Consider the following 22,623-nt stretch of genomic DNA (forward strand, 5'->3'; position numbering starts at 1 on the left):
ATATCAGGACTGGCTTCTAACAAAAATTACAAGGCATAAGAAAAGACAAAAAACACAGCTTGAAAGGACAGAGCAAGTATCAGAGCCAGATACAGATATAGAAAAGATTTTGGAATTATAAGACCAGGAATAAAAAAAATTATGATTAATATGCTAAGAGCTGTAATGAAAAAGGTAAACGAAATGCAAGAATACAAGAGCAACGTAAGAAGACAAATACAAACCCCGAGAAAGGATCAAAAGGAAACGCTAGAAATAAAAAGGACTGCGACAAAATGAAGAATTTCTTTGATGGGCTCATCAACAGGCTGTATGTGGCTGGAAAAAGAAACTGTGAGCTTGACAAATATGCCAACAGAAACTTCCAACACTGAAATGCAAAGAGAAAAATAAAATGAAAAAGATAGAATGTTCAAGAACTATGGGACAACTACCAAAGGGGTAACAAATGTGTAATGGGACACTAGGATGAAGAAGAAAAAGAGAACAGAAGACATAGCTGGGGTAATAATGGCTGAGAAATTTCCAAAATCAATGACAGAAACCAAATCACAGATCCAGGAATTTCAGAGAACGCCAAGCAGGAAGAATACCAAAAAGCTACATCTAGGCATGTCATGTTCAAACTGCAGAAAATCAGACAAGGAGAAAATATTGAAAGAAACCAGAGGAATAAAACCACCTTACCTATAGAGGAGCAAGCATAAGAATCACACTGACTTCTCTTCAGAAACCATACAAGCAAGAAGAGAGTGGAGTAAGTGTTGAAAGAAAAAAAAAAAAAAGCCAAAAAACCACAAACCAAGAATTCTTCCCTTTCAAAAGTGAAGAAGAAATAAAGACTTCATTAGACAAACAAAAATTAAGGCAATCTGTCACCAGTAAACCTGCCTTGCAAGACATGTTAAAAGAAGTTCTGGGGGGTGGGATGAATTGTGATTGCGATTGACATATACACACTATTGATACCATGCATAAAATAGATAACTAATGAGAACCTAACATATAGCACAAGGAATTCTACCCAATGCTCTGTGGTGACCTAAATGGGAAGGAAATCCAAAAGAGAGGGGATATATTGGGTTGGCCCAAAAGTTCATTCGTTCCGTAACATCGTATGGAAAATCCCGAACGAACTTTCTGGCCAACCCAATAATGTATACGTACAGCTGATTCACTTTGCTGTACAGCAGAAACTAACAACATTATAAAGCAACTATACTCTAATAAAAATTAATAAAAGAGAAAAAAAGAAGTTCTTCAGAGGGAAGGAAGATGATACAGGTCAGAAACTCAGATCAGAAAAGTATAGGAGAAGGAATAAATGAAGATAAAGTAAAATCTTTTATTTATTTATTTTTTATTCTTAATTGATCTAACAGATAGCTGTTCAAAATAATCATAGCAACAATGTGTTCAGTAAGCACAGCCTGTGGGTAAGTGAAATGAGTGAGAGTAATGCCATAAGTGGGAGGAGGGAGGAATTGGTAACGTTCTGCTATAAGGGACTTGTGCTATTTGTGAAGCAGCATAGTGTTATTGGAAGGTGGACATGGATTACTTGTAAATGCACATTGCAAACTCTAGGGCAACCACTAAAAAAAGTAAAGAAAGAAGTATAATTGATATGCTAAGAGAAGAGAGAAAATAGAATCACATAAATAATTAAAACCAGAGAAGGCAGAAAGAGAGTGAAAGACAAAAAAGGAAATGAAGAACAAGGGTAATAAATAGAAAACAGTAACAAATATAGTAGATATTAATCCAACTATATCACAAGAGATAAAAATACAAGACCCAACTATATGTTGTCTACAAGAAACACACCCTAAATATAAAGACACAGAAAAAATAAAAGTAAAGGCATGGAGAAAGATATGTCACGCCAACATTAATCAACAGAAAGCTGGTGTAGCTATATTAATTTTACACAGAACAGACTTAAGAGTAAGGAAAGTTATCAAGGATAAAGAAAGGCATTACATAATGATATAGGGCTCAGTTCTCCAAGACATAACAATCCTTAATGTGTATGAGCCTAAGAACAGAGCATCAAAATAGGCAAAAATTGACAGACTTGCAAGGAGAATAAATCAATTCACTATTACAGTTGGAGATTTCTACATCCCTCTATCAGCAATTGACAGATCCAACAGGCAGAAAATCCTTAAGGGCATGGTTGAACCGAACAGCACCACTACCAATCAACTGGATCTAATAGACATTCATGAAATACTTAATTTAACAACAGTGGAATATACATTCTTTTCAAGCTTACATGGAACAGTAACCAAGAAAGACCACATTCTAGGCCATAAAATACAACTTCACCAAATTAAAAAAAAAAAGAAAGAAAGAAAGAAAGAAAGAAAGAAATCATACAAAGTATGCACTCAGATCACAGTGGAATTAAGCTGGTAATCAATAACAGAAGGATAGCTGGAAAGTCCCCCAAAACTTGGAGATTAAATAACACACTTTGAAAACATAATTTATTGAAATTGTGAGATGTGGAAGATGCAGTATTAGAAACTTATAGCACTGAATGCATATGTTAGAAAAGAAGATCTAAAATCAATAATCTTAGTTTCCACCTTAGAAAACAGGAAAAAGAAGAGCAAATTAAATCCAAAGCAAGCAGAAGAAAAGAAAAAATAAGAATCAGAGTAGAAATGAAAAAATTTAAAACTGAAAATCAATAGAGGAAATCAATGAAAACAAAAGTTGGTTCTGTGGGAAAAAAAGTTGGTTCTTTGAAAATATCAATGAAATTGATAAGCTTCTGCCAGGCCACCTAAGAAAAATTAGGGAGGACACATATTACTAATACCAGAAATGAAAGAGGGGGCATCACTACAGATCCTATGGACATTAAAAGGATAATAAAGGAATACTATGAACAGTTCTATGCCACATGTACCAAAAATGAATAAGTGGAATTTGAAAACACAATACAATTTACATTAGCAACGCCCCCTCCCCAATGAAATATTTAAGTATAAATGTAACAAAAAATGTACAAGGTCTACATGAGGAAAACTATAAAACTCTGATGAAACAAATTAAAAAATCTAAATATATGGAGAGATATTCTATATACACAGATAGGAAGACACAGCACTGTGAAGTTCTTCCAAACTTGATCTATAGATTCAATGCAATACCAAGCAAAATCCCAGCAAGTCATTTTGTGGATAATGACAAACTAATTCTAAAGTTTATATGGAAAGGCAAAAGAATCAGACAGCCAACACAGTATTGAAGGAGAACAAATTGGAGGACCGACACTACCCAACATCAAGACTTACTATAAAAGCTACCAAAATCAGGACAGTGTGGTATTGGTGAATAGGCGAATAGATTAATGAAACAGAGGAGAGAGCCCAGCAATAGACGCAAACAAATATAGTCAATTGATCACTGACAAAAGAGTAAAGGCTAGGGCTTTCCTGGTGGCGCAGTGGTTGAGAGTCCGCCTGCCGATGCAGGGGACACGGGTTCATGCCCCGGTCTGGGAGGATCCCACAAGCCATGGCCGCTGAGCCTGCGCGTCCGGAGCCTGTGCTCCGCAACGGGAGAGGCCACAACAGTGAGAGGCCTGCGTACCGCAAAAAAATAAAAATAAAAAAATAAAAAAATTAAAGAGTAAAGGCTATTCAATGCAGGAAAGATAGTCTTTTCAACAAATGGTGATGGAACAACTGAACATCAACATGCAAAATGAATCTAGATACAGATCTTATACCTTTGACAGAAGTTAATTCAAAATGGTTCATACATCTGAATATAACACAAAACTACAAAATTCCTAGCAGATAACATAGGAGAATATCTAGGTGATATTCTTGGGTTTGCTGATGACCTCTTGGATACAACACCAAAAGCATGATCCGTGAAAGGAAAAAAGTGATAAACTGGACTTGACTAAAATTGAAAACTACTCCGCAAAAAACACAGCTAATAGAATGAAAAGACAAGCCAGAGGCTGGGGGAAAATCTTTGTAAAACAACTGATAAAGGACCACTGTATAGCCAAAATATACAATGAACTTTTAATAAGAAAACTAAACCTGACTGAAAAATGGGCAAACGATCTGAACATATATCTCAGGAAAGAAGATACTCAGATGGCAAATAAACATATGAAAAAATGTCCAACATCATACATAATTAAAGAATTGCAAATTAAAGACAATAGTGAAATACCACTGCACATCTACTAGAATGGCTAAAACCCCAAACACTGACAATACCACATGCTGACAAGAATGTGGAGCAACAGAATTCTCATTCATTGCTGTGGGAATTCAAAATGGTACAAACCCCATTGGAAGACAGTTTGGCAGTTTCTTACAAAAGTAAACAGAGCCTTAACTATATAATCCAGCAATCACACTCCTTAGTACTTACCTAAATGAACTGAAAACTTACGTCCACACAAAAACTGTACAGGAATGTTTACAGCAGCTTTATTCATCATTGCCAAAACTTGGAAGCAACCAAGATATCCTTCAATAGGTGAATGGATAAATAAACTATAGTACCTTCCCACAATGGAATACTCCTCAGAGATGAAAAAAAAAGAGCTATCAAGCCGTGAACAGACATGGAAGAAACTTAAATGCATATTGCTAAGCAAAAGAAGCCAATCTGAAAAGTCTATATACTGTAATGATTACAACTATGTGGGGATGGCAGTAGGAGATTAGTGGTTGCTAGGGTTTCAGGTAGAGGGAGGAAGGGATGGATAGATGAAGCGCAGGGGTTTAGGGCACGGAAACTGTTCTGTACGATACTGTAATGACAGATGCATGTCATTACACATCTGTCAAACCCCACAGAATGTACAACACAAAGAATGAATCCTAATGTAAACTATGAACTGTAGTTAATAATAATGTATCAATATTGGCTCATCAACTTTAACAAATGTACCAAACTGATGCAAGATGTTAATAATAGGGGAATCTATGTGTGTGTGGAAAGTACATTATGAGAAGTCTTGCTCCCATTGTTATCCACATCTACCCTGTTTCCCCTCCCACTAACAATTAACCATTTTTAGTAGTTTTGAGCACCCTTCAAGTGTTCTCTGGAAATACTATCAAATATGAATATATATTATCTTGCCCCTTTTTAAGAAATAAAAAGCAGCATATAACACTAGTCTACCCTTTCACTTAGCAGCATGTTTTGGAGATCATTCCCTCACTGCACAGAGTGAGCTGTAGTTTACTGTAGAGATGTCCCATAATTTATTTAAGCAGTCCCCTTAGATTCCTATGTTATTTCCAATCTGTTGCTTTTACACACACCTCACTTTGAATATATCCAAGTGTATCTGCAGGAAATTCTTAAAAGTGGATGTCTGGGTCTAAAAGTATATGCATTTAAAATTTTGATAGATATTGCCAAATTGCCTTTATAAGTTATAGTCCCAACAGTGATTGGAATCCTACAGTCATGGCTTAACAAGATGTTCTCATCTTAATACTACAGATAAAACTTTTTACTGGAAGTGGGAGGAGAGGGTGGAGGGGTAGGGGTAAGGGTGGTGCCAGGAGGAATAAACATCAACTTCCCACAGAGAAAAAAAGAGTTTAAAGTTTTATTACCCATATGGTTCTTACCCAGTTGAAATTCAGTCTTGGGTTTGATGGCTGGAAGTTTACATTGCCATTCATAAGTATTTGGATAGGAACTCACTGGTTTAGAAAGCCCGGATAAAAGTTTGACAATCAACTCATCATCCCAGGGATTCTCAACAGTGAAGTCTTAAAGGAACAGGAACAAAAAAGAAAAGGAATTCAGTATCCAAGACTTTTACCAAATAAATCATAGACAAAGCAAGTGGAGACATTCATTAAATAAGCTTTCAAAAGCCTTATCTTTAAAGAGCATTGATTCAAATAATAAAGAACCATTTTCAAAAGTCAAAATGGGTACTTCTGCACAGTTCATTATCTGTCATTTTAGATCTACAAATTTAAATCAATATTCAGTTGGGACAAAGGAAATTAACACCAAGGGCATCTATTCTATATTTTTCCTTTAACACAATTATGGGTACATGTCTCAAAGGCAAACTTGGAGATTAGTTACTTCTAACATGATCACATATGTATTCTTTAAATTGCTTTCCACTTCTATTTATAAAACACGCTGCCTTTTAACACATACTACCTACGTGCAATTTGTCTGTATGAGATATACTTTGGGTCCACAAAGACACAAAGAGAAACCGTTTCTAAAGGGAAAAAAAAAGTTTCTGCCCAATTTAGAATGTTATAAAAAATTCTATTAGTGGCAGTTATCAAAGACTAATCCAACGTGACTGATATTTACTAGTGCTAAGCAGATACGGGACACTTTTCTGAGCCCTTGATGTTTAGTAACTCACTTGGTCCTAACAGTAAGACCCTAAAGTAGGTACTGCCAACCCCTCCACTTTACAGAAAACAGGGCCACAGAGAATTGAAATAATCTTGGCCAAGATCACAAGACAGCCTAAGAGGGGGAGCTAGGATTAGAATCTAGCTAGTCTATCTCCAGAGTCTGTGCTCTTGTCCACTGTTAAGATTGTTTCTGTGTAACCCTGGGGTAGGGGTGGGGTCCTTTAACCCTGAGCCTGTTTACTTTTCCGTAAAATGGGGATAACAGTATTAGATTAAACGCCTGGCATAATGGGCCCTCCAATTCCAGTTCTCTTTTCCAACAGTAGTTATTTTGATACCTTTTAAAATTAAAACAAATTAATTAGTCCTTCAAGTATGTTACTGTTGTATGCTCAGTGATACAGCATGCAAGTTTGTCTGAACTTGTGTCTACTCAACGGCATTCAAGGCCCTGCTCTTTGAGCTTCTTTCATGGAACAGCTTATTGTCCTTATTAAGGATTAAGGTTATTGTCCTTATTCAGGGAACAATTAAGAATGAGCATCTGTTCACACCTGGAGCGTTGATATTCCCAAGCAAGCCTGTCTGCATTGGTTCTGCCTGGAACCTGGCATTGGCGTCTGCTGGATCCTCTGCAGGGGCAAAGTCAGGGTCTGTGAGTTTACAGGCCTTGAGGCCCCACTCCGCCTCGCTGGTCAGCACAGCTGCAGCAGGTTGGCTCAGACGGAGCAAGGATGCTGAAGAGACATCTGTGGGGAATGCTGGTTCTGAGCTTTTCTCTTCTATCGGACTGGATGTGTTAAAGGGACAAGATAAACACACATGATTAGAAGCTTTATTGGGTTTGAACACATAAAAATCCCACAAAACAGTTTCCTTTTCATTCTAGGAATGAGATTTCAAAACTGCTTCACAAAGAGTTTATTAAAGCATTTTCTTCATACAAACAAATATATGCAGATACACAGCTCGTACAATATGAATAGAAATAAAAAACGTGGTAATATATTAAATAGGTGAGGTGACACATTGGATATTCTTTAGTAGGAGATGTTGGTAGGAAAGGGTTTATTTTCTCAAGCTGTCTTCTAAGCATCACTACCGTAATAGGGACTGAATATTTTCTTCCAAAAATGGCTTCTTTTATAACACTGAAACAAACAGAAAATGTCAGCCATAGTCCAACAACTGAACACCAGTACATTTCTATACACACACACACACACACACACACAGTCGATCCTCATTCCTCAAGGATTCTATACCTGTGAATTCACCTACATGAAAATATTTATTTGTTACCCCAAACAACACTCATGGTGCTTTTGCTGTCATCTCAAGATGTGCAGAACAATGAAAAATTTGAGTCACTCAACCTTTATGTTCCCAGGTGAGGTCGAGCAAGGTGATGCTCTGCCTTCTCATTTCGGCTCATACTGTAAAGTGTCCTTTCACAGTATAGTTAGCGATGTGGGGTGTTTCTTTTTCTTGCATTTTTGTGCTCTTAGTTGGTGATTTAGCTGTTTAACTGTTCCCCAAGTGTAGTGCTCAAGTGCTGTCTAGCGTTCCTAAGTGCAAGAAGGCTGTGATGTGTCTTGTGGAGAAAATATGTGCTGGATAAGTTTTGTTCAGGCATGGGTTACAGTGCTGTTGGCCATGAGTTCAATGTTAATATATCAATAGTATATATTAAATAAGTGTCTTTTTTAAAATATAAATTTATTTATTTTATTTATTTCTTTTTGGCTGTGCTGGGTATCGTTGCTGCACATGGGCTTTCTCTAGTTGCGGTGAGTGGGGGCTACTCTTTGTTTCGGTGTGCGGGCTTCTCACTGCGGTGGCTTCTCTTGTTGTGGAGCACGGGCTCTAGACGCATGGACTTCAGTAGTTGTGGCACGCGGGCTCAGTAGTTGTGGCTTGCGGGCTCTAGATCGCAGGCTCAGTAGTTGTGGCGCACAGGCTTAGTTGCTCTGTGGCACGTGGGATCTTCCCAGACCAGGGCTCGAACCCGTGTCCCCTGCATTGGCAGGCAGATTCTTAACCACTGAGCCACAAGGGAAGCCCTAAATAAGTGTCTTTAAACAAAGTGCTGTGACCACAGCCTGTAGGATCCTAACTGTGTATTTCCCCTAGAAGCAATGGGTCAGTATTTGCCAATTCAGTGTTTGCAGTGATTTTATAGAAAAGAACCAATGCAAATAACAAGTTTGGACAGTACATACGTCTCCACACACATATTCTCTCTGCACCTTTAGATCCACATATCTACAAACAGATGCACGAGTACGTATTTTTATACAAATGAATTCATGCAACTTCCTGTTGCATTTTTTACTTCTTGACACAGGCACTTTCCTACCATGAATTTTTAAAATAATAAACCAATTTTGGAATTTAGATTTAAAGAAATGTCACAGAGATAAAAGAGAATTCCCATATGTTCCTCACCAATTTCCTCTAGTGTTACCACCTCACATTAAAGTGCCTGTCTTGTCAAAACCAATAAACCAACCTTTGTCATATTACTATTGACTAACCTCCAGACCTCGTTTGGATTTCGCCAGGATTTCCACAAGGCCCCGTGTTTGCTCCAGGATCCAATCGTGGACACCATGCTGCATTAGTTGTCAGCCTCCTTACTCTCTTCTCTGTGACACTTTTTTAGTCTTTCCTAGTTTCCTAAGACCTTGTCGGTTTTGAGGAGTACTGGCCAGCTATTTTGTATACTGTCCCTCAATTTGGGTTTCTTTTTGGTTGTTGTTGTTGTGGTACGCGGGCCTCTCACTGCTTCGGCCTCTCCCGTTCTGGAGCATGGGCTCCGGACGCGCAGGCCCAGCAGCCACGGCCCACAGGCCCAGCCGCTCCGCGGCACGCAGGATCCTCCCGGACCGGGGCACGAACCCACGCCCCCTGCATCGGCAGGCGGACTCTCAACCACTGCGCCACCAGGGAAGCCCTGGGTTTTCTCTTGTTTTCCTCCTGGCTAGACTATGAGTATTGGTTTGGGGAGAATATCACAGTTTCTTGGACAGTATTACCCTGCTGGCAACAGTGATTTTTGTCCTACATACATCTAAGTTAATCTTATGCCAAGTGTGGTTTATGGTAGTCTTATGAATCAAAAGTTTAGCTGCACAAAGGAAGATTCCTGGTGGGCAGTAATAGACTATGCCCACTGAGTAAAATTTTAAATTAAAAGGCAAAACCTATTTAATTTGCATTAATTTTATTTCTAGTGAGTTAACCCTTTTCTACATGTTTATTCATTAATTTTTCTTTTGTAAGTTCTGCTCATGTCCTTTAATCCAATCATTTATTTACTGGGGTCTTAGTTCAAGAAGAGGTTTTTGATAATAAGAAGCAGTACAGCCTAGTGGTGAGAGCGAGGATTCTGAAATCAGAGATAGGGGTTCAAATCCCAGGGCTGCAAAGTAGAAGCCGTATGGCTTCGGGTCCTTTATTTAGCCCTCTGGATCTGGTTTCCTCATCTATAATGCTGGAAAAGAATAGTTCCTACAACTAAAGTTATTATAAGGGTTAGTTAAAGGGTGCAGTACATGAAAAGCGTTAAATGCTGTGCAGGAATATAATAAATACTCAAAAGATTGTAGCTACTTTTAGCATCTATGACATTCACCAGACTATTCAAATATGGCAGAATTTTACTTCTGCAAAGCATTAGTGTATGTATGGGAAGTCTGCATTTTGCATCAGAACCTAAGAGGCTTAAACATTCTATCTTCTTCCTCTTAAAAGAAAGTTATTAGGATTTCCCTGGTGGTGCAGTGGTTAAGAATCTGCCTGCCAATTCAGGGGACACGGGTTCGAGTCCTCGTCTGGGAAGATCTCACGTGCCGCGGAGCAACTAAGCCCGAGCACCACAACTACTGAAGCCCCCTCACCCTAGAGCCCGCGCACCACAACTACTGAGCCCACGTGCTGCAACTACTGAAGCCCATGTGCCTAGAGCCTGTGCTCCGCAACAAGAGAAGTCACCACAATGAGAAGCCCACGCGCTGCAATGAAGGAAGTCTGTGCGCAGCAACGAAGACCCAACGCAGCCAAAAAGAAGAAAAAAAGAGGAAGTTATTGATTTTCTCAATTATAATGGGTATACAGAAGCAATTAGGTGTTTGCTCAGTTCTGCAATAGTCTTTATATGTCACGGTCTTTGGCTGGCAAGAGCATCTGCAGTTCTGCTCCCCAAATCAGTGGGAGTCAGTCACAGGAACAGTTTCCCCAGGGATTCTCTGCTACCCCAGCTGCTTCTCTCACCGCCCTGATGTACCAAGTGTCATTGTATTTATATGTACAGACAGTACCTTCTGACTTAAAGCTCTGAGTTGATAAAAACTCTGGCAGCCCTTAAAGAAGGGCTGGAATGAGGTATTCCATTACAGCTTAAAAAGCAAGCTAGAACGAAAAGGGAGAGACAGGACCACATGCACCCACACAATACCTGAACTTTCTCTCTTTCAAGGGTTCCATCTTGTTTCTTTCACAAGAATCCAAAGTCACATGGGTGTACTGTTCTGCTACCACATTTTCTGAAATATACAGAAAAGTAGAGATGGGCATTATACACACACATATGATTTTATATGGTTATAAAGTCCAGGATTCCTTTTTACACTGACTTTCATTATAATTTCAAAATAGTATTCCGTGGTAAAATGTACTATGTTTAAAAAACGGGGGAAAAAAATCACTTAAAAAAATTCTACCGTTATATGTGAGCATTTCAACCTTATACATCTAATCCATACAATCCTTCAAGAGAAAAGAGTCCAGAGAGCAGCAGGTCCACCGTGGGAGGATGACCAGACCACGGGAAGTTATGGGTGGCAGTGCGCACACCCTGTTTGAGGAGAAGCCGATGCCAAGGTCATGGAGAATAAAAGGCTGAAACGCTTGTGGAGGGCGGAGATTTTGGTGTCTTTCAGTCTAACTTGCCTTATTTAGTCAGCGTTTAGTTGACTGAACTGACTCAGAGGTTTACACCAGAAAGCAACCTGGCAATACTTACTATCACTCCCTTTAATTAAAAAAAGAAATCTATCTATGGAGAGACAAACTAGATAGGGAAGAAATACAGAGCATACTTCTACCAAGTGATACTAATACAATATAGAGCCAGCTATTACACTAGATTAAATTTCATCAGATACTCCTTCACTGAACAGGTGCTAACACTGTTTAGTACTAGAATATTAGCTTCTATTTATACAATCAAAGTGGCAAATACACTAGGAAAGGTCAATATTGACTTTATGAAAGACTCTTGACTGTTAAACAGATTAGGTTTTCCAAATTGAAACAGCTTTAAATTTTTAGAATTAAAGTAGCAAGTCTGTGATAGCATTTGGCAATTGTCCAAGTTTCAACTAAATCCTCCTTTAAAATTCAGGAAAGAAATATATTTGGTTAGCACAGTAAGAAAAAACGTTTACTCCTTAGTTAAAAACTTTTAGGCCTATAGGCTCAGACTTCACATTACAATAAGCTTTCATCCAGGGGAATGAAATTCTTTTGCAGTTCTTTCACTATTCCTTCAGTGAACAACTGCTATTGAAAAAAAAAAAAAATGCCAGCAGTGACAGTGTTTGGCTAGTAAATTAGCAGAAAAAGGTAAAGCAGTCCCAGATCTCATAGCACAGGCACACTTCAGAGATATTGTGGGTTTGTATCCAGACTACTGCAATAAAGCAAACATCACAATAAAGCGAGTCACACAAATTTTTCGGTTTCCCAGTGCATATAGATGTTTTTTTGTTTTTGTTTTGCGGTACGTGGGCCTCTCACTGTTGTGGCCTCTCCCGTTGCAGAGCACAGGCTCCGGACGCGCAGGCTCAGCGGCCATGGCTCACGGGCCCAGCCGCTCCGCGGCATGTGGGATCCTCCCGGACCAGGGTACGAACCCATGTCCCCTGCATCGGCAGGCGGACTCTCAACCACTGCGCCACCAGGGAAGCCCAGAAGTTATGTTTATACTGTACTGAAGTCTTAAGTGTGCAATAGCATTATGTCTAAAAAAAACAGTGTGAATACCTCAATTAAAAAACAGTTAATTGCTAAAAAATGCGAACCATCATCTGAGCCTTTAGGGAGTCGTAATCTTTTACGACTGGTGGAGGGTCTTGCCTCGATGTTGGTGGCTGCTGACTCATCAGGCTGGTGGCTGCTGAAGGCTGGGGTCATCGTGGCAGTTTCTTAAAATAAGACAACAGTGAAGTTTGCCATATCGATTGACTCTTTCTTTCATGAACGATTTCTCTGTAGCATGCAATGCTGTTTGACAGCATTTTACCCACGGTAGAACTTCTTTCAAAATTGGAGTCAATCCTCTCAAACTCTGCCGCTGCTTTATCAACTCAGTTTATGTAGTATTTTATATCCTTTGTTGTCATTTCGACAATCTTCACATAAAGCAACTATACTCCAATAAAAATAAAAAATAAAAAAAATAAAAAACAAAACAAAACAAAATAATCTTCACAGCATCTGCACGAGGAGTAGATTCCATCTCAGGAAACCACTTTCTTTGCTCATCCATGAGAAGCAACTCCTTGTCCATTAAATTTTTATCATGAAATTGCAGCAATTCAGTCACACCTTCTCTCCACTTCTAATTCTAGTTCTCTTGCTATTTCCACCACATCTGCAGTTACTTCCTCCACTAAAGTCTTGAACCCCTCAAAGTCATCCATGAGGGTTGGCATCAACTTCTTCCAAACTCCTGATAATGTTGATATTTTGACCTCTTCCTATGAATCAGAAATGTTTTTAATGGCATCTAGAATGGTGAATCCTTTCCAGAAGGTTTTCAATTGACTGCCCAGATTCATCAGAGGAATCACTGTCTATGGCAGCTATAGCCTTATGAAATGTATTTCTTTTTTTTAAAAAAAAAATTATTTATTTAGGCTGCATCAGGTCTTCGTTGTGGCAGGCAGGATCTTTGTCGTGGCATATGGGCATCTCTCTAGTTGGGGCGCACGGGCTTGGTTGCCCCACAGCACATGGGATCTTAGTTCCCTGACCAGGGATCGAACCTGCGTCCCCTGCATTGGAAGGCAGATTCTTTACCACTGGACCACCAGGAAAGTCCCTGAAATGTATTTCTTAAATAATAAGACTTGAAAGTCTAAATTACTCCTTGATCCATGGGCTGCAGAATGGATGCTGTGTTAGCAGGCATGAAAATAATCTCATTGTACATCACCATCGGAGCTCTTGGATGACCAGGTCCATTGTCAACGAGCAGTACTATTTTGGAAGGAATCTTCTGAGCAGTATGCCTTAACAGTGGACTTAAAATATTCAGTAAACCATGTTGTAAACAGATTTGCCGTCATCTGGTTTTGCTGCTCCATTTATAGAGAATAGCCAGAATAGATTAAGCATAATTCTTAAAGGCCCTAGGACTTTTGGAATGGTAAACAAGCATTGGTTTCAACTTAAAATCATCAGCTGCATTAGCCCCAACAAGAGTGTCAGCCTTGTCCTTTGAAGCTTTATAGTCAGACCTTGACTTCTCCTCTCTGGCTATGGAAGTCCTAGATGGCATCTTCTTCCAATATAAGGCTGTTTCATCTACATTGAAAACCTGCTGTTTAGTATAACCACCTTCATTAATGATCTTAGCCAGATCTTCTGGATAACTTGCTGCAGTTTCTGCATCAGCACTTGCTGCTTCACCTTGCACTTTTGATAAGGAGATGCCTTCTTTCCTTAAACCTCACGAACCAACCTCTGCTACCTTCACACTTTACTTCTGCAGCTTCCTCACCTCTCAGCCTTCAGAGAATTGAAGAGAGTTAGGGCCTTGCTCTGGATTAGGCTCTGGCTTCAGGGGATGTTGTGGCTGTTTTGATCTTCTATCCAGGTCACTCAAACTTTATCCATATCAGCAATAAGGCTGTTTTGTTTTCTTATCATTTATATGTTCACTGGAGTAGCACATTTAATTCCCTTCAAGAACTTTTCCTTTGCATCCACATGGTGAAAGAGGCCTACCTTTTGGCCTAACTGGACTTTCGACATGCCTTCCTCACTAAGCTTAATCATTTCTAGCTTTGGATTGGAAGTGAGAGACATGCAACTCTTCCTTTCACTTGAACACTTAGAGGCCACTGTAGGGTTATTAACTGGCCTAAATTTCACTATTGTTGTGTCTCAGGGAAGAGGGAGGCCCGAGGAGAGTGAGGAAGACAGGGAATGACCAGCGGGTGGAGCAGTCAGGGAACACACACAACAACCATTGACTAAGTTCACCATCTGCCGTGGGTGAGGTTCGTGGCACCCCAAAACAGTCCCAATAGTAACATCAAAGACCACTGACAACAGATCACCATAACAAATATAACAATAAGGAAAAGTTTGATATATTGCGAGAATTACCAAAATGTGACACAAAGTGAGTAAATGCTGCTGGAAAAATGGTGCCAGTGGGCTGCTTGACACAGGGCTGCCACACACCTTCAATTTGTTAAAAAAAATCCAGTATCTGCGAAGTGCAATAAAGTGCAATAAAGTGCAATAAACAAGGTATGCCTGTATTTATTTTGCAGGATGGTATGTAATAGGTAATAATTATCTGTATTCAATAACTGTGTTATTCATTAAGCTTCAGTTCATATGTATAAAGATCTTTGATATGAGAATGTTACGTTTGGGGAAAATAAGGACCATCTGTGAGTTTTATCAGATCACTAAAAAATTTTTAAATATGATTTTCCGAGTACAGTACTTGGCTACATCTCTAAAGTAATAAAATTTGTAGATACATATCAAGGATTAAAATTTGCTGTTACTCTTATCAAATTAGAAAATAAAGTGTTCATATTTTTAACATTCAAGTCTGTCTGTAGTAGCTATTTTGTTTGTTGTAAAACATGAAATAAAACTATAATCCCATACAAATGGGTTGGACTTTGTATCTTTGCCTTTAAATGCTTCTATAGATTTTTCTCCCATTCTACGTAAAATCTAAGTTATCAAACTTTTAAAATGCACCTAGACTTTAGAAAGACATTATGCCAAAACCAAAAACCATATATGTAATAATACAGTGAATGGATTTTAAGTTTCCTCTTTATGATTTTCAAATCTTCCAGAAGAAAACTATAATAGTAAAAGAACTGAAGTTGGCAGAAGACACTAAGATAGTGTAAGGCACACCTTTATCTTCTAGAGGGTGCACTGAATCCACTGGAAGTCTGTGGAAGGGCGTAGATGCCAGCTGTGCAGCAGACGTAAAGTCTCCCGGGCTCTTGGGACTGGGAGCCAGGGTTTTGTTGCAGCGGACACCCCACACAGTTGAATCATCCAAAAACTCGTCAGTGTGAGGTACTTCCTACAACGAAAGATGAACGGAAGAAAAGTAGCAATCTCCTTGTTTCATAGATGAAATTTAACACATTAATACTTTTTCAGATTCAAAAAAATGAGGAATTTTAATTTTTTCGAAGAAATGGATGTAACCCCTGGCTAACACAGAGCCAAGGATATCGTGGGTCTGTTCTTTTCCCCAGAACTGGGACACTTCATCTTTAACACACTCCAGCGGGGTTATATCACATGCAAGAGTCACGTTTTGTTTACCAATTTTTACTTTTTTTTTTTTAAAGATTTATCATTCATTTTATTATTTATTTTTGGTTGCATCAGGTCTTAGCTGCGGCACACGGGATCTTCACTGTGGCACACAGGCTTCTCTCTAGTTGTGGCATGAGGGTTTTCTCTTCTCTAGTTGTGGTGCGCAGGCTCCAGGGCGCGTGCACTCTGTAGTTTGCGGCACGCAGGCTGTCTAGTTGAGGCCCGCGAGCTCAGTTGCCCCATGGCATGTGGGATCTTAGTTCCCTGACCAGGGATTGAACCCGTGTCCCCTGCCTTTTAAGGCGGATTCTTTACCACGGACCACCAGGCAAGTCCCTACTTTTTTTTTTTCTAATTTGAAAAGTCTAGATTTACAGAGGAATTACAAAGATAATACCGAGTTCCCATATAGCCTGTATTAAACTTCTTAGGTCTAGGAAAAATATATATGCCCCCAGTGGTTCCTCCTGTCTAAAGGGAAGGCTCTCAGAGGGCAAGGATCATTATCAAACTCATTTTTCAGGTTCTGTATCTATCTTAATGTGTGGTGCATAATAGATTTGCAAATAATTATAGAACAATGTTCTATAAAACTTAATTTTCACATAATATTTTATTTTTTCAGCACAGTTTTTTAAATACACCACCTCATTTGACTGGCACAAGCATTTGGCAAAATGAAAAGAAAAGGGTTGCGGGACCCATTTCATGGATGAAGCAGAGATTTACTTACATTTGGTTTTGAAGTGAACCTCCACATCGAGCGTTCTCCAAAGGTCCTGGCTCCTGTGGGCTTATTTTTAGGCTGTGGTAATCTAAGGAAAGATTTGAAAAATTACAAACAGCAAAATATATTAAGGAAAAAAATTCTACCACTTAAGTTAGAGTGTTAAAAACATTCTCTCCCCTTTTCCTATTTAGTTAATATTTATACACATATTTCTTACTTTTACAGCAAAACTGAGTACAGGTTGAATTAACTTGACTATGCATATAAAAGTAGATCTACAGTTCCTTAAGCGAGGGTGGAAAATACAGAACTTTCTATTGCACTGAGTTTTAAGTTTTTTTTTATTATTATTTTATTTTTATTTTTTTTGAGTTTTAAGTTTTAAGGACAAAAAAATAGTTAGGGCCATGGCCAACAGAATGGCATGGATGCCATACGTTCTATTTCTTACTCCCAGTGCTTGGTCTAGCTACAGAACATGAATCTCTTCTACAGCATGATACCTTTAGTTCACACCTCTCTTTCACGGTTTAAATTATTAATGGTGAAACTTCCTCGTGCTACCCTACTCAACCCTGATGGGGCTCAGCCTTAAACAAATGTTCTCTGCAGTGTGACCCGATATAAGCCACTTCCTTTTCTACTTTATCAATCCTGCAAATATATACAGAACAGGTATGGATACCTGTACTGGTGAATTCATTTACAGCGAATACAATTTCAAATCTATAGGATCCCTTGGTTCCCTGATTTATAACCATACGGTTTCCTTTTGTAACAAATACTTTTGTTATGGAAGGACTACTTTCTTGTAACCCCCCAGAACTCTGTAGATCTGGAAAAGAACTTCAGCAGCAATCTCCTAGCCATGTGGTCAAAAGGCTCATCTGTGGCAGAGCTGGGGCTGGGGCCCAGGCCATTTGATCGGCAGGTCCTGTTCTCTCACCAGCTCACCACCTGGACTCCTGGAGGGATCTCCGCACTGTCCCTGTCACTATGGCAACATGCATCTCCCCCAGTGTTATCTTAAACAGATATTTCTTTACCCATAATTTTCTTTGTTTCCATCTTCGAACACAGGAAAAGCAGAGGACAGAGAAGAGATAATCTTATTGACTCCCCAAGCCCCAGAAGACGTTGCATTTTCTGCAAGGGTAAAAAATTGCAGTTAATTATTAAAAAAGGCCAAAAACACTATCCTTTAGGTGCAACTTCAACTACAAATAAGAAAATGGAATAAGAGCTACAGAAAACAACTGATGTCAGTTTTTGAAATACTAGGCAATGAGGTAAGTCACTCTGCAGTGACATGAAGGGACTAACTATGGTCACAAGGGTTAGCACGCAAGCCTCCGATCTCGAGTTCCTGCCACACATAAGGCAGCGTTTGCCGTTCTCCTAACACACTGCTATGGTCACTGACACTGAATAAAGCTCTCTATGTTTTTGCTTTCCTACAAGGAGGAACTAAGCTCTTAGCTCTATATTTAACTTCATCGTGATTTCTCTCTGGCTTCCAGCACAAATCCTCTGACTCTAGACAAAGGTGGGCTAGTCCTGGCTCCCAACACTCCAGCCCGAACATTCCTCTGCTGGGCAAAGCTCAAGTATTCCTCAACTACTCAGCCCTTCCTGGCCATTCCTACCCATGCAGATTTTGTCCTTCTTTAGCACTATTTCTTATTTTTTAAGAAACAAACCAAGTCTAGGGCACACACTGAGTACCTTGCCAAACAACACTGCATTTTTTTATTTCACAAACTCCATGCCCTTATGTGACAAGCTAACCAAGGCCAGGACCACTTCTTGTATAATCCTTGCTATTTCTGTGGGCAATCACCCACAACGCTATCCACTTAGTAGCTATTAAACAATCTGTTATTACTTTGAAACTGGGCTTCAAATGCATCTTCATTTTGACCTAGAGATGGCCATTCATCTTTGTCATCAGAAACATCAGGAAGTGTAGGAGCCTGAAACATATTCATGATGAAACCTTAAAAGAACAGAAAGAATAATGGTAAACATGGCTGCAAAAGAGCTTTCATTAACTTGTTGTCAGATGCTACACGTTCAAACAAAAGGCCTTACATACCTAATGCTTCTTTTGTGTGCACGGTGGGTGACGGCTGCACTTTGGATGGCGTTGCCTGAACCAGTCCCAGTGATGTGTTAGGAGTTGTGTGAAAAGAACTTGTGTTAACAACCTTCTGTGTTTCACACCCTATTAAAGAAATGGGGACAAAATGCAGCATCAGTAGAGAAATCAGAATAGTTTAGAAGGCACAATTTAAGAAACTTATTATACTTATTATACATTTTTATTATTCTTGATAATCCTCACTAAGGACTTCCATTACTATAATGCTTCCATATCTTTCATTTTTCTCTTTATAATAGTCCCACGAGGTAGGTAAGACAAGAAGTATCCGTTTACAGAAAAGGAAGTAAAAGCTCAAAGAGATTCAGTGGCTTGATCTAAGATCATATCAAATTAGCAGACTGGTCATAAATAGCCCTCTTTGCTCCACTATACCCCAGAAGTAGTTAATAGTGACACTGTATATCTTAGGATTGGCTTTCCATCTCCCTCAGCTGGGCGCAAACCATGGCGTACACGGCCCGCACAGCCTGAGCCTCTCGGCTCCCACCTCACCTTCCTCCTCCTCCCCTGCTCCCTGTGGCCACTGGCCGCTCTGCTGTGCTCCAAAACAGTTCAGGGATATTCCTGCCTGAGGGCTCTGCCCTTGCTGCTCCCTCCACCTGAACCAGGTTTCCAAGGGCTGTGTGGGCCGCTTCCCCCGTCAGGTCTCTACCCAGATATCACCTTCTTTGTGAGGGTCTTTCCCAGTTGCTCCTGAAATTTCAACCCCTGCCCCCCCACCAACAGCCACACTTCCTTTCCCCCTCTTCGCGGGTGGGGATTTCTGTCCTTTCTGTTCGCGACTGCATCTCTCACTTCCTAGAACAGTGCCTGATTTCTACTAGTGCTCAGTTAGGTCCTGGTTAAATGTAGGTGTCACTGCTTTTTTCAAGTAGCTCTGCTCCCACTAAACTGTCATTGGAAAGGATGGCACAGTACATGAAGGAGTGGGGGGAATGAAGACCCAATCCAGGTGTCTAATTTTATTTATAAAACTTACTTTTATGCAAATACCTCTAACAAAGTAGTACCAAATAGAAGTATAACACTCCTAATTAAACTTTTAATCACCTTTCCGTCTTCACAACATATTAAAGATGACTTTGGTTTTAGATTAAAATCTGCTGAGAAATTTAATAGGAAAGTTTTCACAAATCAAGTTTCCAAAGGATTCCAACTAAGAAGATGTGACTGTCAAGTGAATTTCTACCTTTATTTGAAATGGTCTGGGGTTTAACTAACCCCTGCCTTCTAAGAATGGGAAAGCTGACACCTAGGTTCATTAAGGCCTGAAGCCTTCATGAACTGCAGCCACCAAACAGACCCTTGAGTGACCTGGACGAGTCTGGGCAAACAGCTTAGACACCAATGTATTATATCAATAGTTAAACATTACCTTCTTTTATCTCTGCTCCACTCTGTGGCTTGAATTCACGAGTACTTTTATTCATACACCTGGAAGAGAAAACTCTTGAGACACACTAACTCTCAAGAAAGAACAGTAAAAAATGTCAGCAATTATAAGCCTGTTGTTAAAACACAGATGGGACTGCCTAGGTCTACAGTGTAAGTGAATAAGATGTTTTATGTTTTCTTTCATTTCCTTTCGAGGACAATAACTCTTACAGATAAAGGCCAGGTATTCACGTTTGCTTGACATAGTGATTCTGTATTTTAACACCCGATAATCATTCATACATGAGGTAGGGCAGGATAAGGGCTTCCCTGGTTCAAACGATCCCATTTATTACACAGGCTAAAGGGCTAACCCCCAGCTCCAGGCCTGCCGTCCGGCACCACTCTCCTGCGCTGTGACGTGGGGAAGCGCTGGCGCCTTCGCCACAGGGGCCACCGCTCTCATGATGGGCAGGTAGCCACAGTGCATTGTCCTCTAGACTTCAGCAGTTATCAAGAGGGGAAAAAATGGTACGTGAGACACTTACATCACAGTTTATTTTAAGTACAGTCGTGATAGTGGACCTCATCTGTCTATTTAACACTGCTTCCCTTAATGGACCCTGTGAGGGTATAAAGTAAAAAGTGCAAAGCACTTTTAATCTTACAAATCCCCATTAAACTGTCATAAAAACGTGAGTTTTATATGAGATACCAGAGAAAGGTGCCCTTTCTCTGTCGTGGTCAGCCATCTAGGCCACTGAGAGTGTGAGGGGGGTACTTTCAGTCCCTTGCCTAGGCCAAGGTCAGGGTCAGTCTGAAAGGCTTCTGGACGCTCTGAATGTTCATTAGGTTAAAGAGTTTCATAATTTTATAAGGTTCAGCTAGACACGCTGAACCGTGTCTCCGGGGGCCTGTCATTGCTGCTGTTGTGACCATCTTATTGTTGTGTAAATTAACTACTAAGAACTAATGAAGTCACAGCCCCACACAACAGTCCTCTTTTTACATACATGGTTTGATACAGGACACAGGTCTGGATTATTGTCCTAATGTGGCTGAAAAAGCATGATCACTTTAAATCTTATTTCCAGCAGAAATCATTGGTAAAAGTTAACCTTGGACATTGAGGAGAACCAGTACTTAAGAACCATAATCTGTGCCAAGAGGTTTAGCCCAAGGGGAGGGTGTGAGTTATATTGTAGCTTTTATCTTTTCCAATAGATCAATAAAATTTTTACGTTTAAAAAAGAACATCAAAGTGACTGAAGAGGAAAATATAAACAAGCAATGTGACAATAACTGTAATTTCTGTAATCTAGGAAAATCCCTCAAAATTGGAGAAAAAACCTCCACAGCAGTGTATAGACATATTTTGGCATATTGTGTAACAGATATTAATCCCAAACTGCTCCCAGTGGAAAGACAGAAGGAATATGAGAAGAATATATGTCAAGGAACTATCTGGATTGTAATGAACCCCTACATATCTGGATTGTAATGAACCCCTACATATGTTCAGTCAAAGCCAGTAAGCAAAGGCAATTTCAGTTTAACAGCTGTATATTCTTCAGTTACAAAAAGATTGTTAAGTTTCAGTGTATTGAAAAATTATAATTCAAGAGGGAAGTATGAAGTAAAACAAATACTCTAAAAGAAACAATAAGTGAGGCTGAAGATTTGGGGCTAACGTTTTGGTAACTTGTTTCTCCCACTACCTGCCCATCTAAAAATTATTTTGAAAAACAAGACTCATCCATCATTTACACGTTGCTCTTGATATTGCAGGTCACGTAAAGAAGCCGTCAGACACCATTCACGTCACTATCATCTCTAGGGCTACCTTTGGCTTACCTGGCATCTTTGCTGGCCACTGTAAACATGGCATCTGTCACTGGCTGGGCTGCCAAAGGAACCTGGGGAGCTACACTCTGGGTGACGGCTGGGGACACCAAAGCAGTGGTGACAGCATTTGCCATAAGAGGAACAACAGATGCCTCTCCGGGTGTCTCTCCTGCATTCTTTGAGGTCTGCTGATGGACAGCTGGAAGACTCGGAGCTCTCAGTTCCTGCGGGGAGCCTGTGTGTGGCCCCATACATGCTGGGCTGACCTTTCATGGTAAGCAAACAAACAAAAACAAAGCCATGAGGTCCAGACTGCTAATTAGGTATTACAGCTTTTCAAAGAATGGCACCTGTCTTCTTCAGTAGATTCCTTTCCTCCTGAGCCAGCTCCTTACCCCTCCAAGTATTCTGAAATGAACAGTCAACAACAAAGGCCACTCTACGCGGTGGATGCTTCTGTAGCTTCTTAACCACACACTCAACCAGCAGCTCATACTTCTAACCACTAAAATACCAGC

General features: G+C 39.8%; 1 protein-coding gene across 4 annotated transcripts in view; it reads right to left on the reverse strand.

Moving 5' to 3' along the window:
- Positions 1–22,623, reverse strand: part of BUB1 (BUB1 mitotic checkpoint serine/threonine kinase) — a 43,114-nt gene that overhangs the window by 6,066 nt on the left and 14,425 nt on the right. For all 4 annotated transcript variants that reach the window (XM_007470208.1, XM_007470210.1, XM_007470211.1 and 1 more), the window contains 10 exons: positions 22,115–22,371; positions 20,262–20,320; positions 18,818–18,946; positions 18,608–18,718; positions 17,769–17,868; positions 16,726–16,807; positions 15,576–15,750; positions 10,855–10,942; positions 6,950–7,185; positions 5,631–5,774 (listed from right to left, as the gene is read on the reverse strand). In XM_007470208.1, the coding sequence (XP_007470270.1) occupies positions 5,631–5,774; positions 6,950–7,185; positions 10,855–10,942; positions 15,576–15,750; positions 16,726–16,807; positions 17,769–17,868; positions 18,608–18,718; positions 18,818–18,946; positions 20,262–20,320; positions 22,115–22,371 (1,381 nt within the window). The remainder of the gene's footprint in view (positions 1–5,630; positions 5,775–6,949; positions 7,186–10,854; positions 10,943–15,575; positions 15,751–16,725; positions 16,808–17,768; positions 17,869–18,607; positions 18,719–18,817; positions 18,947–20,261; positions 20,321–22,114; positions 22,372–22,623) is intronic.

This window comes from Lipotes vexillifer, unplaced genomic scaffold (assembly GCF_000442215.2).
Source record: "Lipotes vexillifer unplaced genomic scaffold, Lipotes_vexillifer_v1.1 scaffold1139, whole genome shotgun sequence".
NCBI lineage: Eukaryota > Metazoa > Chordata > Mammalia > Artiodactyla > Lipotidae > Lipotes > Lipotes vexillifer.